Source organism: Lemur catta, chromosome 1 (genome assembly GCF_020740605.2).
Source record: "Lemur catta isolate mLemCat1 chromosome 1, mLemCat1.pri, whole genome shotgun sequence".
Lineage (NCBI taxonomy): Eukaryota > Metazoa > Chordata > Mammalia > Primates > Lemuridae > Lemur > Lemur catta.
In genome coordinates, this window is record NC_059128.1 from 145,489,300 (window position 1) to 145,507,074 (window position 17,775).

Genomic DNA, 17,775 nt, shown 5'->3' on the forward strand with positions numbered 1-17,775 from the left:
TAATACAGAGAAGGACCAAAGTGATAACTTGACCAGTTAATTACCCTGCAACAGAAAACAAGAGGAAGTCAACAATTCTACATTTAATCTAAAAACTACCTTTAACCACAATTTTTACCCACACGCTCACACTCCCTTTCCCCTTCAGTCAAAACTAGAACAAAGAAGCCAGGTGCGGTGGCTCACACTTATAGTCCGAGCTACTTGGGAGGCTGAGGTGGGATGATCACTTTAGCCCAGAAGTTTGAGGCTGCAGTGAGCTTTGATTATGCCACTGCACTCCAGCCTGGGTGACAGAATAAGACTCCATCACTTAAAAAAAAAAAAACCCCAAAACCACTAGAACAAAGAGAAATTAACTCTCTAACATAATTTCTATTCAGAGGACAAAGGTTTCAGATTTAAGACATTTTAGTATGAACCATGCCCTGTACAAATAATAGCCCTGTTGCTAAGAGAGTGATCCTTTGTCATACTGTGATAAAAATGCTAAAAATGTGGAATACACATGCTAGTAGTAGAACCAGAAACAATGCAAAGACATCTTCCATAAGTAAGCCCCTAGACTAAATTCCTTTAGAGCAGGAGTACTTCATATTTATTCTGTATTTCAAATATCTACTATGGGGCTTGGTCTGTTTAATGCAAATGCTAAATTATTCATGACTGCTAAAACATGACTGCTAAATTATTTTAGGGAAACTCTTGACAATCAACAATGGAGAGGCTAAGACAATAATCTCCAAAGAGCAGAAGACTGTCTTTCATGGAAGGAAAAAGCTGTTTTGGCCCCCTGGATTGACCCTGGCAGAAGTAATATCCAGAGCCTCCTGAGCACATCTCTGTCTCTCCTTGGCGCACCAGCTATCAACCACTCCTGAAGGACGAGACACGTTATTCACCTCTGTATCGCCAACACAAAGGAGGCTGGCACGTTGGAGGCCTTCGGTGAGGTTCTGTTAAATTGGTGAATAATGTGCCTTTTACCTGTGAGAAGGGACAGAACATCCTTTGGCACTGGTGTGTGGGATCCACTCTCCCTGGGCTATGAAAGAAGCTAGGCCATCTCTTCCAAACACGAGAGCCTGACAGAATTTCTGTTCCTTGTGAGCCTTGAGTGAGGAGTTTGATGCTGCATTACCTGAGGTACAGGAATGGATGTGTGTTTTTGGGCAAATAAGCTGCATACACCGTTTCTATGGCTTTTCTCAAGGAAGTTGATTCTACCAGACGATCTAAAAAATAAAAAGAAAGTAACCAGTTCAAAACTGTCCTGAGGGGTGAGATCACAGATACACATTCATATCAAGCCAGGCAATCACCAGAGGAGGAAGGGCTCCAGAGTGATGTGTACATCAGATCCCCGGGAAGAAAGGGCATCCTTTACCTGTTACCACTTCCCAGCATCTCACTATGGGCTTGGGACTCTCTCCTTTCAGCTAAGCAGCAGAAAACATCATAGGGCAATAAATTCTGCCTCCCTTCTTCCCTTCCCCTCACTCAGCCCATGTGGACTAGCTTTGCCCTTGTTGGGCACAACGGGAAGTATGACATCAGCTCTCAGACTTTTCATTCTACAATACATACTGGCTATCACATGTGCCAAGTGCTGGGAGACAATATGATGGTGAATAAACTGACCCCCACCCCAAGTGGTTGGCACTCTTATAGATGGTTTGTGCTAAATGGTGAGATGAGGGAGCAACTAACTCTGCTCAGGGAGTTGCAACAGTGGTGTATCCACACTGAGTACTGAAGGATGAGTTTTCCAGAAGTTCAGGCAGTACAAACATCTATATGTATGTTTAAGGTAATTTAGGAAATGAGGCAGGTTTGGAGAGGGCAGAAAACAATAAAGGCTGTGAGACAGAAGCCTAAAATCAGAGAAAGATGTATTTTCAGAAAACATAGCTCTCCCCTCTCCCCGGACAGATTTTAGATGACCTGTTGATGATCTGCTGTCCTGTGTCACTGCAGCCAAGGGTATGTCAGGTCTTTTTATTTCCAACAGGAGGAGTGGCCATAATTTTATCAGTGAGGAGAATATTATTCTTTGAATGCTCACTACATGCATGGCCCCTTCAATAATGTAACTGTACTCTGTAACATGTGTCCTGACCACACAGGCCTGGAGTAGGTGTGGGCCCCTGACAAAAGCACAGCTGGAGCCCCTCTGCTGAGATTTCTGAACTCCTGACAAGCTAAAGGAGTGTTCTTTTTCCCTGCCACCTGAGTGAGCCCGCAGTGTGTAGATAACTGAATGGCATGCATAAGAGTCTGACCTATCTTTGCTATTAGGAACTTGGCATCGTGAACAGATTAGCTAATGGGAATGCAGAGACTGTGGTATGCAGCCCCCACGGAAACCCTGACAGAGGCCAGTCTAGACAGCACTTACAGTGACTTTGTCTGTCTACCCTATAGCCAACGTATGTGTTACAAAGTAGATATTCTTCATGGTTAGGAAAAAATGACTGAAAAACATATTCTGAGCCTTGATTAAAACAAGCTTTGTTATATATCAGGCTTTATTACATATCAGTCCTTCTTAATGAAGTAGGATAAAAATCCTGCTAATAGAAATCAGTTTAACAGAATGTGTCTGTAAAATGACTGGCTCTCTCTGCACTGTTCCTGCATTGCTTTGAACAACAGCTGCAAAACATGCATATTTTGAGACACTTATATCTGGTTATGCTATACAGGGAAGGAGGGAATATACCATTTCCAATAACAAACACAGCAAAAACTATTAATATAAAATTATTATAAAGTGCTTTAAAAAAATAAAGATAGGACTCATAAGATAAAAAGGATGAAAACTGAACACCTGGAAAGGTGCACCTTGTTTCTGAATGAAAAACTGAGTCAAACTGGGATTATTTGTTGTTGCTCTATCACTATCAAAACCTTGCAATAAAGGCCAGGCGCAGTGGTTCACGCCTGTAATCCTAGCACTCTGGGAGGCCAAGGCTGGCGGATTGTTTGAGCTCGGGAGTTTGAGACCAGCCTGAGCAAGAGCGAGACTCTGTCTCTACTAAAAAATAGAAAGAAATTAACTGGACAACTAACAATATATAGAAAAAATTAGCTGGGCATGGTGGCGCATGCCTGTAGTCCCAGCTACTCAGGAGGCTGAGGCAGGAGGATTGCTTGAGCCCAGGAGTTTGAGGTTGCTGTGAGCTAGGCTGATGCCACGGCACTCTAGCCTGGGCAACAGAGTGAGACCCTGTCTCAAAAAAAAAAAAAAAAAACCTTGTAATATACAATTAAGTTATAAGAAACAATGCAAAATAGTACTTACTTTGTAAGTAACTATCATGTAAACAAAATATGTCAGCAGACAGATAAGGACTTGAAAGGAATTTGAAAAAAATCCAAATTCATTTAGTTAATTTCTTCCCTAATTTCTAGAACTGTCCTTTGCATCATAAATCTCATTTTTTGAAAACTCTCAAAGGGCTCAGCATTCAATTTCTTTCCTTTAATGACAATATCTATACCCAAGGTACCCCTCCTTCTGTGTCCTGCTGTGCAATTTCAAACAGTGGCCCATGATCTAAGGGCAGAGCAAATCTCTGTCTAGGGCCTGCTTATAAAGCCTCCTATGTCAGCAAATGAGGAAGGTGTACCGGCTCTGTCTAGGGCCTGCTTATAAAGCCTCCTATGTCAGCAAATGAGGAAGGTGTACCGGCTCACAGGGGCCTGTGATGCCCTCTCCTTGGCTTCCTCTTAGAGTCGAGAACCAGTGTCTGTAACAGCATGTATTGAAAGGCTAAGTACAGACTTAGAACAAAAATTTATAAATACCTCCTAATCAGACCAAACTTTGGCATGATGTTTCCCTGTGTATAATACAACTTGTGGATTAGGAATTTTTCCAGGTTCCCAAAAAATTCTCTGTGGATGGATTTCTCCATTTGGTTCTTTTTCACTTACGGTTGATGAAGAGTAAGAAGATGCACTTCTTCACTGAGTAGTTTGCATTGGATATGTAGCCATTCATTTTGAAGGCTAGAGTTTTATCCTCACACCCAACTTCTATCAGTTCTCTGGTTAGAAAAGAGAGATTCCAAGGCTTTTGAAAACATTGTAAGACTCAAATATTATAAAAGAACCACAATTAGAAGACACAGGGCCCCTTCCCATAAACTAACTTTACCAAATGAGGACCCCAGAAACTTGGTTAATTAAGGTCCTCTGGGATCACCCATCCACCTATCCATCATCTGTTCATCCACCCACCCATCTGTCCATCCATCCATTCATCCACCCACCCACCTATCTGCCCAGTGTTTTCAAGCACTTATGCTATAATGCCAGGCACTGCTCTAATTACTGGGATATAACAATGAGTACAAGGCCTGAGACCTTATTTTGCTGAAAGTTCCACATATCTTAGTAATGACAACCCAAAGATGAGATTCCAAAAACTCATCTCTGCTGAATCGCTACAGTGAATAACACCACAATGTGACTCCAGTGTGGTGTTCCCCAGAGTGTGTTTATTTGGGAGCGGAAGTTAATAAGTAGAAGTTTTCAGACAAGCCACACATTTCTGCCTGAAGACCTTTCCAGGTGCTCAGCCTTCTGCCTGGAAATCTCTACTCCTAACCTGTTGCACAGCTAGTTAATTTTTATTTATCCCTCATATCTCAAGGATTACTACTTCTTCAAAGAGCCTTCTCTGACTGTCCCTCTCTCTGACCCCAGACAGTCTCTCATCACTCACTGTATGTTTCCTTTGAGGCATCTAGCACAACCTGCTAATGAAAGGCAGAATTATTTCATGTATTTTTCCAACTAGAAAGTTGTCTGAGGGCAAGAATCATTTCTGCTTTTTTCTCTACATCTGCATGATATAGCACAGCACCTGGTAAATAGCAGGCATTCAATAAGGGTTTGCTGAATGGATGGGGGAAGCTTTTCATACAGCAACATGTGCTCTGAATCTCTGAGTGGAGGTTACGGCTTGCAGTATTTCCTACACACTGAATCAGCAAACTCTTTTTCCCCAAAATGTCTCAAAAAGATAGTGTTCTGGAAACCCACTTCGGGAAATGCCACTCCAGGGATTTCTAATCTCATACAGTCCCTCTAAATTTCATAACAACTAATTCTGAGTCTTAAAATTTAGTCAAGAAGCTCTTAAAAGTTACATTATAAAAGCTCACTCTGGGAGCACAGTCAAAAAAATTAATTCATTAACACTTAATTAGAAAGAAAAGGGTAATTAAAAGCAAACTGGTTGTTCCCTAATTGGGAATTTGATTTGGCTCAAAGAATACATAATTTGTTCTTCAAAGTGGAGACTGGGTACTGGGACGACTGCTGTTGCTTTACGACTTCTGGCAAAAGTGAAATGAGGGACTGTCTCAGTCATCTGTGTATCCACAGCGTCTGGTGCACGCCTGGCACATGGAAAGGTCTCAGCATCTTCCCCCTCAGATTATGATATACGCACTTTGGGCTTTGTAAAATCTTGAGATTTAGCTAGGAATGTGTGACAGAAATGGTGGATTTTACACATGGAGGGGAGCACAATGAGGAATCTATAATGCAAGCAACTTCCCTCTTGTGCTTTTCTTGATAATGAATATTTGATGACACTTGCAAATCTAGTCTTTAAGGGCAGGAAGTATTTTATTCATCTTTATATCCATAACTTCCAGCACAAAGCCTGGAATACGGGAGATAACTAAAAAATGTTCAATGATAGATAAATAAATGAAATCCTAAAGTGATGATGATGGAAATACAAGGAAAAGAGGAAGCATTGGAGGATAAAAGAATTCTAATATACTATAAATATTTTGAAGACTAAGACCTAGAGAGAACACACTGATTTACAGCCACAGCATCTAGGACATAACATGCACCCAGGAAGTGTTGATTACATGAAATCATCACTCTATTAATGAATCTGAAGCCTAAAAACAAGCCTGTGTATTTGACTAAAGCAAACTGTTAAGGCAGGTACTATTTTGACGGATTGTAAAATGATGTGATGGAATGATAAACCAAGACAAGAAATGCAAAAGGTTTTTTATATATAGCTTATCAACATACCGACTAACAGCATTTCCAAAGATGGAACGAATATTGTCCACGGTTGTAGCACTGGGTAGTGTTCTAATGTCAGCTACCGTCTCACCTTGCTGATAAACAGAAAATACAAGGACTTACTGTCTCACAGTTGTAATTGAAACATCATAAACCTTATCTCCATAGGCAAAATATATATTAAAAATTCCCCTTTTCTTTTCATAATACAAAACCATTACCCATAAATCAAGAACTTACTTTTTTAACCGAGAAACTAATGCCTGAATTGTGTATTGAATACCTGGAAAAGAGAAACAAAATAAAAGAGTAAGCAAAGAGTAGCCAAGTGTACAACAGATGTCAGAGCCCCCTTTTAGTTAAATCAATTAGTGGAGTTGAGTGATCTAAACAAAGGTATATACAAACAAACACATCTCGATACATCCTATTTTACCAACAGAAAAATAAACCAACAGACTTGATAGACATGCTAAATGTGACTGAATCAAACAAAACACAGTATTCTCTGCTTTTACAGGCTGCTGATTAGACTCAAGGACATCTCGCCACAATCTCTTCAACTGTAGGTTTATTTTCAGTGTCCCAAAAGGTCTGGTTTGCCTCAAGGACACCTTGAACCCAGCTCTTACAACACCCGCGCACTTCTATTCTCTCTCAGAGCCCTTAATACACCTTACTCTTCACTGGTTTCTTTCTGTCCCTTCTTTCCTGGTTGGCCATTATTCACTACTCCTCCCTCCATGGTCCCATGAACTGAAGGACTGTGTCTACCAAAATGAATTTGTTAAGTAACAATAACTCACTTTACCATACCTAGAGCCAAAATAGCCAATCAGAACTCCTTTATTTTCAGTTAATGTTTATTCTGACACTGATTTATACAATTCCAGGAAAAAGCAAAGTAACTTGATATATGAGCCTATGCCATTTTATTATGGGCAAATGTTTGATTAATTTCAGATTTTTTAGAAATACTGAAAAATAGTTAACACATCCCTATTATATTCAAGGACATGTGGGTTTAGACAGTCTATGCTGGAGCCATTTGCACCAGTAGATTAAGGTGTTGTTTTCACCTGCTCTCAACCCCCTCCTCCTTCCAGAAATAGCTTCTAATCTTCCTTTGGAAAACTACCTCTACCCCATTCCACTTGATGCATCCTTAGTAAGACTGCCAATCAAGAAACCTTCTCTCCATAGATGTGGGTAATGATGGTGTGACCTAAGCTATGCCAATCAAATGCACTCTCCCAGCAAAAAGACTCTAAAGCAATGTCAGGAAAAGAATCAAGACAACTGGAGCAAGGTCAAGACACTAAGTCCTGAAAGGCACCTTAGTTCTTGTCCTCTCCAAGGAGCAGCTGTCCACACTTTTTTCCACTTGGTATGTAACTCCTAGCCTTCTAAAACATTTCTTTTCAGCTCAAGTTAACTAGAGTCAGTTTGTTTTGGTTGCCACCAAAGAACCCTCATTGTTATAAAGACCAACTGCTCTTTTCTGGGGAGATCAGAGAAAGCCCAGAATTGGTGATTAAACCTTGAGCAGAAATAATCTGTAAGCTAGTCTTGCTGTTGTCACCAATCTCAGCAACCATTCTCAATTTATAAGCACTGGGACATATTCCTTTGGTGACAGATCTGAGAGACCCACCTCTCAGATTTTGGACTGTTACCTGCCAACAACTTCCAAAATTTTCCCATACTCTTCACTTGGATGTTTCAAAGCTTTCCTCCTTGTGGATATGTTGTAAAAAAGGTCCTCCACCTGAACAGAAGATTGATTTTTCTCATAAATTCATAGAAGCACATGGAATTAAAAATCCAAGTTGTCTAGCTAAAGCTGGGTCTTAAGGTAGTGAATCTAATTATATTTACCAACAGCACAGTTCTAAGCACTGACTGGGGTAGGGAGCAAGGGATAGGGCAGAACTAACAAAGGAATTAAAGGACATTTTTCCTGCCTCCCACATGCATTCATTGATTTCTCAAATATGTACTGGGAGCTCTTTCTATGCCAGGTTTTTTGCTTTATGCTGAAAATATGAAGACAAATAAAGCATGACCTTGCTCAGAAGAGCACATGAATTAGTAGGGCACACATGAAACTTTACAAACAATTATAATATCACATGGCATTCAAAAATATTTTTCAAACTAAGAATAATCATAAAATTTCTGAGATCATTTGGAGTTCTTGAAAATCATACTGTGGTTACCCTGGTACAGGATCTCTCTTAACAGGTACTGTGAAGCCCACATTCTTCTGTCTCCTGTCTGTCTCATCATGCCTGGGGGTTAAGCAGGTTAAAGTGGCCTTCAGGGAGAAGTACTCTAGCTGGGGCTGAGAAGGTGGAGGGGCAGGATGCATAGCATTACAGTGGGGTGCTTTGTGGAATCACAGAATGGAAAGAGACCAACTGACCAACCACAGACATAAGGCAGCATGGTGGACTAAAGATATAGTCATGCCTCGCCAAACACCCTTTAAGGCAAAAGGGCAAGTATTCTTTGTTCCCTTTGACAGACAAGAAAACTAAGGGTAAGGAATGTTAAGTAATTTGCCTCTGGACACACAACCATTAAGTGACAAGGCCAGGGCTCTAACCTACATCTTCCAGAGCCAAGCTTAATCTTCTTTCATTGCCAACTACTCTGCCACTGATTTCTGCCATCCTGATAAAGAATCTCCCAGTCCCTTAAAAAAGACAAGGGGGTGGGCCTGCTGCCACGCCACAAAAGGCAATAATCATTTCTCTTGCTTAGAGGGTGACATCATGGGGCCTCTTTTACCTATAAAAGTTTATCTTATTGTTACTCTGAAAACTCAGACAATTTTATGTTTTATTTCAATATTTATACAAAGCTCTTTTTCAATAATTTACTTTCGCATGTACCATTCTTACCGTGATCTGGGTCCCCTGATTGCCTGCACACGGTTTAGGAGGAGCTTTTAGTTTTCCATCCGAGTAACTTGCTCTAATGAGAAAATATATGAAATTATTAATATTCAATAGAAACAGAGATAAATACTTATCCAAAGGGGAGAAAAGAAAATCATACTAACATCAAATTAAAATATGGCCATTTTGTCTTAATTACTTATCATTTTCCTGTTTATTTTTCTAATTCTTCTATAATCATTCTAATTAGATTAAGAAAATCTGTTCATCTAGCAACATTTGCTTTCTAGTTGCTGAGTTCTCAGCTACCAAACAATAGTTTTGCCATTGCTTAAGATAATGATAAAATTTTTCAGTAATTTTGCAATCATTTATTGCAGAGCTACTGCATGCCAGGCCTGAGGAGGTCCTGGTAATAAAGGTCTTGGAAAGCTCTTGTCTAGCAAGGGAATAGATTTTTACCTAAGTGTAGAACAATGTGCTAAGTGATCTAGAGAAGGAACCATTCAGCCTGGCATGGGAGCGAGAGTGGGTGAAAACATCCCAGAAGAGATGACAATTCATCTGGCCTTCAGGGAAAAATAGTTTTAGGTGGAGATGGCAAAAAAGACCATCCAGGAAGGGAAAAACATAAACAAAAGCATAACTTTAGAATATATGGTAGCTGGGAATGTGTGGAGATGAGAGGCAGGAAAGGAAGACTAAGAACACTGGAGGGTGCTGGTTGCCACAGAAGCGGAACCACTAGAGGACCCAGGCAGGAGCATACACAACCCCAGAGATCAAGAAATGGGACTTGTGTCCCAGGCTACCTAGGGAGACATTAACTCACAATTATTTCCCCAGTTTGTGAGAAAGGATTCTAATCATATCAGCCCACCTAGACCCTAGGGCAATGATGATCCATACAGAGTCAAATGCCCTTAGCAGCAGTGTTGTATACTCTGAAATCTCCACCTTCCATTACTTCACACAGTTATCTGTTAAAAAAGACCGAAAAACAAGTAGACCTGTGCTTTGCTGAAGCTATTTTCCCTTTTAATTTACAATCTGTATAATTAAAAAAAAATTCTCTTTTTTGGCATGAATTAGGTACTTCTACCAGTTTTCAACTAATTAATGGCCAGTGCTCACAAAAACAAAGGTTCGAGTTTGATTCTTTGAATCCTGTTTTTGCTCTGTTCCAAGGCCATTCTTCAGCCTCTGAAAACTGTGCCAGCACAACAGCCAGCCAGCAGTGACTCACAGGAAAGCAAGCCAGCATAGGTGGCAGGGAGCTGATGGCTCAGGAGTCAGCCAAGGAAATGTGAGCCTTCAGCATCCCAGTCACAGCCCTGTAATCAGCCCAAAGCAGCATCCTACTGAAGGCCAGAGGGGAGGAAACAACATCACAGCTCTCATTTACTTAGAATACCTATGTGCAACAGACACTTTGCTAGGTACCTGGAGGATGTTACATCTTATCTTTTAAGAATTCATGAAGTAAGACTATCAGGTAATAATCATCCCTGTGGCTTATCAATTTATTCATAAGGAGGAAAGAAAACTTATCCAAAATCTCAGCCCAAAAAAGATAACACTGTTGTTTACATAGGATGACTCTGAGATCCAGGCAAAAAGTACATTTCAGGATGAATACATAGGAGTAAAAAAAGTCTGCACTCTACCTGTACGCGCACTTTCCATCAGCTGTTTTGGTTGTAATAGTAACGTGAGCCACGTGGCTTATGCTAGCCAAAGCCTAAAGAAGAAAAGGAAATGGACTGAAAGAAAAACTCATTGCTAGGTCACCCACTGTCACCTCATCAAAGGGAAAGGTTATCTAAATTGCCTGTTCTATTTTGTATTAACATGTGGCAATGATGAGCACTTTGCTCATTCCTTTTGATCACATGTTAAAAATAAAGGATATCAAGTTGAATTTGTATAATTACTAGAATTAGGGAAAAATATATATAAAAAAGTCTAAACGGAAACACACTAAAACATTGTGTTAATAGCAATTGTGCTAAGGTGGTAAAACTACAGGCATGTTTAGTAATATTCTCAATGATGTGTCTTCCAGTAATTTAAAAACTTGTCTTCAGAAATTGACAATGGAATCATTCAAAATAGATAGCTGTACATTATTACTCAAAACTGTTTTATATAAGCAATTATAAGTTTAGAAAGGTAAATTTAAAATTATGCAATTATGATAAAACAAATTTTAAAAACCCATGACCAGTTTTTCTCTCTTATAAATCAAGAGTGGTTTCTTGGCCCCTTGGGATCTGTATCTCTTTTCATAAGAAGGACCTCACAGTATATTACAACGCAACCCAAGAACTGTGATATGATGGTGTCTGTGTGAGAGTATCTCAGTAGACAGTGAATTCCGCCACAACAGGTTCACTTCATTAAAGGAAACATGGCTCAGGCTCAGAGATGACCGGGTGCTAGCTGGATTTCCCTCGTTTATGTAATTGAGCTAATTTTAATCATTAAAAAATATACATGATTTTGAGGCCTGTGTAAGGAAGGACATTAAAAATGCACAGTAGAACAACACAATATCACACCAGGAAGAAAGAGTGCCACTACACGTAGCACAGCAGATAGTCCTGCTGCTTCAGGGGCCTTTTCATCAGCAGTAGAGTAAGCGGACAGCAGCACAGACTCTGGAGTCAAACTGCCCAGGTTCTACTCCCCACTCTGCCACTTTCTAGCTGTGTGCTTGGCCATGTTTCTTAATCTCTGTGTCAGTTTCCTCATGTAAAATAGGGTAAGAAATGAACCTACTCTGCAGGGTTATTGTCAGGAGTAGGAGTTCATATATACAAAGTGATGAGGATCTAGCACACAGAAATCCTTCAATAAATCTTCCCTGTATAATTACAGTGAAATAATAACCCCAACAATATCCTACAGCTGGGCTAAGGCTCCGGGGGCTTAGAAACTGACCCAGGGAACTGCAAAGCCAGAATGAAACTGCGTTCCTAGAGCTTGACCTGAGGCATACTTAAAATCAGGTGCAGCCTCAGGGTGAACCATCTCTTGGAAATTGCCCCTACCTGGAACAATCTGGGGGTTACTGTGAGAAAGAAGGTACTTGAGACCACCCTGGTTTGATCTAATTGATCCAAATTACAGTGACTGGGTCAGAGCTGCCTTTTATTTTCTAAAAATTAAATAAAAGTAATACGCATACATGATAAAAAAAATTCAAAAACTACAGAAAGGCCCAAAATGAAAAGTAATAGGCTCCTTTCCTCTCTCCCATCTTCACTCTCATTCCCCCAAAATAGCTACTCTAAATAGTTTCTCTGGTCCACTAGAGCCTCCAGAAAAGAACCTAGCCCTGCCAAAACTTTGATTTTTACTCCAGTGAGACCCTAATCTTCTGAACTCCAGAACTGTAAGATAGTAAATTTGTGTTGTTTGACGCCAGTAAGTTTGTAGCAATTTTTTGGGCAGCACTAGGAAACTAATACAAACAGTTTTTAAAATAGGCATTTTTTACCTAAGAATATTATTGCTATAAATGTATACTAAGAAAATATTAATAAATAAAATGTAAATGTGTGTATAAGAATATTCATCAGAGCCTTAAACAGGAAAAAATGGCACAGAGCATAAATGTGCAACAGGGAACCATTTAAACAAAGTACAGTACATACATATAATAGAATACTATGTAGCCATGAAAAATTCTGTAGGCCTATATTGGGTGAAAAGATATCCATAAGGAATTAAGTCATAAAGTATAAAATATTTTGGTCTTTAAAATATTTTTACCTATTTTCTTTATCATATATTCCTATGATACATCACATAATTTCATCCACAAACATTTCAGTATGTACCTTAAAAGATAAACAATCAAAAAAAAAAAAACCCACGATAAAATAAAAATATCAAGAAAATTAATAATCTCTCCTTACTACCATCAAATAGTCAATCTGTGTTCACATATCTCTGTCTCAAAATTTTTTTTTTTACCGTTTGCTTAAATCAAGATTTAGGTAAGATCTATACATTAGGCCTCACCCATATCAAGTCTTTTAGCCTGTAGTTTCCCAACCTCAGTATCATTTACCATGCTCCCCTGTCCCCTATTTTCCATATGTTGGTACTTAGATCTAAGTACCAATCAGATTCACGTTTGCTTTTTGAGAAGAAAACTTCAGAGGTGGTATTGGGCACTTCCATCAAGAGATACGTAATATCTGAGGTCTACTATAAAACAGTTTATTTATGAACAATTCTCAGTCTTAGAAAGTTAAAGTTAATTAAGCTTGTTCAGATTTACATGTATATAACAAGTAAAAAGTACCAAATCTTATTTACCTATGTTGAGAAATATATACTGACAAATGGCAGTCTCATCATAGGACGATATTTCACATATTTGTTTAATCCTTAGCTTACCTCACCCCGAAAGCCATAGGTAGAAATACTGGATAAATCCTCAAAGGACTGCAGTTTACTTGTAGTGAACCTCTCACACACAATATCCAGATCTTCTTTCTATTAGATACAAAAAAATGAGTAAATAATCATGTTACTCATTTTCCCAAATCTTTTTGAATTTTTTAAATTAGCAGTAACTTCCTCACTTGGCATTCAGGATACCACATTATCCCCTCGTCATCGTTTCTTATCAGGTTGCTCCTTCTTAGTGTCATTTCCCAACCCCAACTCATGTCCCTACCACCTGACACTGGAGTCACTCAGGACTCCATCATTGGACCTCTTCTCTGCCTACACTCACTCTCTTGATGATCTCATTCAGTCTCATGGCTTTTTTTTTTTAAATAGAAAACTTCTTTATTAAAAATCTACAGATAATTTTTAAAATTGTAGTAAAAAATATATGACAAACTTTTCCATCTTAACCATTTTTAAGTGTACAGTTCTATGGCATTAAGTACACTCACACTGCTATGCAACCATCACCACCACCCATCTCCAGAACTTTTTCATCTTCTTCCCAAAACTGAAACTCTTTACCCATTAAAGAATGACTTCCATTCTCCTCCCTCCTCCTGGGCCCTGGCAACCACCACTCCACTTTCTGTCTCTGTGAGTTTGACTACTCTAGGAACCCCATATTAGAGGAATTATACAATATTTGTCCTTTTATGACTGACTTATTTCACTTAACATTATGTCTTCAAGGTTCATTCATGTTGTAGAATGTGTCAAAGTTTCATTCCTACTTAAGGCTGAGGATCTTTTCACTTTGTCCGTTTATCTGTTGAAGGACACTTGGGATGCTTTCACCTTTCAGCTATTGTAAATAATGCTGCTACGAATAAAAGTGTACAAAAATCTGTTTGAGTCCCTACTTTCACTTCTTTTGGGTATATATCCAGAAGTGGAATTGCTGGACCACATGATAGATAATTGTGTTTAATTTTTTGAGGAATCACCACACCATTTTCCACAGGAGCTACACTATTTTACATTTCCACCAGCAATGCATAAGAATTCCAATGTCTCTACATTCTCATCAATACATTATTTTTTTTAATAATAGTCATCCTAATGGGTATGAATTGGTATCTCTTTGTGGTTTTTATTTGATTTACCTAATGACTAATGATGTTGAGTATTTCCTCATGTGAGTGTTATGGCTTTCAATACCATCATAATGGAAACCTCTCCCCTGCACTCCAGACTCACACACACATTCAACTAACAGGCAACTTAAACTTAATATGCCCCCATATGAACTTCTGATCTTCCCCCAAACCTCCTTCTCCATAGTCTTTACTACCTTGGTAAATGGCAACTCTTTTTGCCATTTACATAGGCCAAAACCTTGAAATCATTCTCGACTCCTCTTTCTCTCACACCCTACATCAGCAAATTGAGAGCTTTGCCTTCATAAGCAACCCAGAATCTCACTGCTTCTTACATCCCCACTGTAACCAAACTGGTACAAGGCACCGTCACCACCCCACTCCTGGATTGCTTTAAGAGCTTCCTGAATGTTTCTGCCCTGTTCTTCTGCAGTCTATTTTCCACATAGTAGACAAAGGATTTTTTAAAAAATAAAACTCACCACACCATGTAATCTCTTCGCTTAAAACCCTCTAATAATACCCTACCACATTCATAATAAAAGCTAAAAAGATTTTACCATGGCCCACAAGGACCTACATGTTCTCTCTCAGAGCACATCTGTTACTCTTCCCTCCTCACCCTCTAGGCACACAGGCCTTCTTGCTGGTCATGTCAGCATATTTCCATTTGGAAGCTGGTCATGTCCATCAACAGATGAATGGATAAACAAAATGAAATAATGCCCAGCCTTATGTAGGATTGAAAATTTGACACATTCTACAACATGGATGAACCCTGAAGAAATTATGTTAAGGGAAATAAGTCAGTCATAAAAGCACAAACATTGTATGATTCCTCTTATATGAGGTTCCTAGAGTAGTCAAATCCACAGAGACAGAAAGTAGAATGGTGACTGCCAGGGTCTGGGAGGAGGAAGGAGAATGGAAGTTATTCTTTAATTAGTAAACATGTCAGGCATACCATTTTATGGTCTTTGCATTTATTGTTCTCTCTGCCCAGAACAGTTATCCTTTAAACAGCCTCATCACTTGCTCCTTGACCTCCATTAGATCTCCCCTCAAATACCCAATCCATACTAAAGCCTTCCTGAATGATTCAATTTAAATTGTGTCCCTCCCCACTCTCCCACTCCTATCCTCCTCCCTGCTTTAGTTTTCTCCATAGCACTTAATGCTGTTTGACATACTATTTATTGTACCTATTTATTGTTTATCTCCCACCACTATAATGTAAGCACCAGAAGAGAAAGGATTTTTTGTCTACTTTATTCATTGACATACCCCCTTAACAGTGTCCAGCAAAGAATAGGTGCTCAATAAATATTTATTGTCGATGTTGAATTTTTCAGTCAAAAAATCCCATCTGCAAAAGCCTAGAGTTTCCAGAACAGGGAAAGGTCCTGTCTGCAGAGGTACCACACAAAGCACATAAACATCCTGCTCCTTTGAGGTTTTTACTTACTCTGATCCCAGTGCCATTATCTTGGATCTGAATCAATTTCAGGCCTCCTTCTTTAACAACCACTTGAATACTTGTGGATTTTGCATCTAAACTGGAAAATCAAACAAACAAAATAATTTATCAGTCTGCAACTACTCTCTAATGCATATATTTTAATATGAGCCAAGCAATAATAACAAACTCCAAATAAATATAAGAGTGCTTCATTGTGTTTTTCCTTTGTCTTATAGGCTCAGTGACTACATTGTATTAGTTTACATATTGTGTGAAGGAGAGGGAAGAGAGGGACAGAACAACTATCACTCCCAATAGGACATTTAGCATTATTCCTGTTCTTCTAGGAAAGATAGTAAGTGAAGTTAAAAGTAGGATTCTTTTAGCATATGCCTCTTTCTTACCCTCTTCTCTGTTGCTTCAAGTTGATTCAGACTCAGCTTCCTAAGTGATTCTATTAAAATGTCATTAAAACAATAAAAATTCTAAAATGTTTTTCTCTATTATATCCTTTTCTTTACGGAAATATGTTTATGAGGGAGCAAAGAAGAAAAAAACGCAACGCAGAAAGTTCTTTAAGAAACCAATAAATCTTGTGTACTTTCAAAGAGTAACCTACAAGCATAGAGCACCTGCTAGAGGAAACAAATTCTCTAGTAGGGGCTACATGAGAAAGAGCAGTCATCAACTTCCTACACAGATAATTCTTTATTCAGAAATAAGACAATAAATTACTTAAATATTTAAGACCTTTCTCAGGAGCCCCTGTATTGAACCTTGTATTAGCCATCTTGACTTGTATATTAAAAAGAGCATACATAACTGGACTCCATACAAAATCTAAGTCACTGACCTAGCATATTTAGTTTTACAGTACTCTGGCACAGGACAATAATGGGCCCAAGTTATTCTTTCAGTTCATTCTCACGTAGTAACACAGCAGAAACAAAAGCCAGCCTACTGTTACTGCTACTACCACTCCAAGTCAAAAGGAGAAAATGTCCCCAGGTTCCCTGCTCCTTTTGTCTATCTTCTCTTCCTTTTCCCTAGTGGTCCTTGCTGCCGCTGTTCTTTCAGTCCCATTGCCCTAAATAGTTTATGTGTTCACAATAAATCTCTCTACAAACCTACCACTCTTCACTGGAGCATTCTTTTTTCTATAATATACGAAATTCACTAACATCAATTGATTTTAACACAAAGGATCTAACATAACGTTTAGGCACATACGGGCACCGGTGTTTTTTTTTTTCAAGTTTACAGTCCACACCCATTTTCTTTCCACATGTATTTAACCTCTTCAGTCCACATTATTCGTGACAGTTCTAAGCTTCAGAATCCATGGATGACCCATAAAATAGGGTATTTTCGCAATGTCCCCCCGCCAAAAGTAAACAGCAGCAAAACACTAAGTAAAGTCAGTAATTTAACAACACGGGACATACATATTAAGCCCAAAGCCCATCAGCCTGTCCTAAAACTCTGACGACTTAAAATGAATTGTGTCCTTGAATATGTATGAATGGTTTCTGGAATGAATAAGCAAGAAACTGATAACACAGATTTTTTCCCCCTCATCATAAACCTTTACGCATCTTTGTTTTTGCATCTTCTGCATATATAATTTTAAATTAAGTAACTTCCTTAGGTAACAGTACCATTAAAACAACACTTAAGCATACCGCTCTGCTTCAGCCCCAAACAACCCCAGAAAGTCTCGCGAGACCGCTCAGGAAGCACGCAGTACGCGAGGAGGAATAAAGCCAAACTGGCGCGAGCCCAC

At 39.0% G+C, this 17,775-nt stretch overlaps 1 protein-coding gene across 6 annotated transcripts in view; it reads right to left on the reverse strand.

The window, feature by feature from the left end:
• Positions 1–17,775, reverse strand: part of MLH1 (mutL homolog 1) — a 50,827-nt gene that overhangs the window by 32,584 nt on the left and 468 nt on the right. For 2 of the 6 annotated variants that reach the window (XM_045536822.1, XM_045536813.1), the window contains exons 2-10: positions 15,999–16,089; positions 13,377–13,475; positions 10,634–10,707; positions 8,970–9,042; positions 7,740–7,831; positions 6,304–6,346; positions 6,070–6,158; positions 3,940–4,052; positions 1,142–1,235 (exon numbers count right to left, since the gene is read on the reverse strand). In XM_045536822.1, the coding sequence (XP_045392778.1) occupies positions 1,142–1,235; positions 3,940–4,052; positions 6,070–6,158; positions 6,304–6,346; positions 7,740–7,831; positions 8,970–9,042; positions 10,634–10,707; positions 13,377–13,475; positions 15,999–16,089 (768 nt within the window). The other 4 variants (XM_045536841.1, XM_045536851.1, XM_045536832.1 and 1 more) reach the window with 4 other exon arrangements.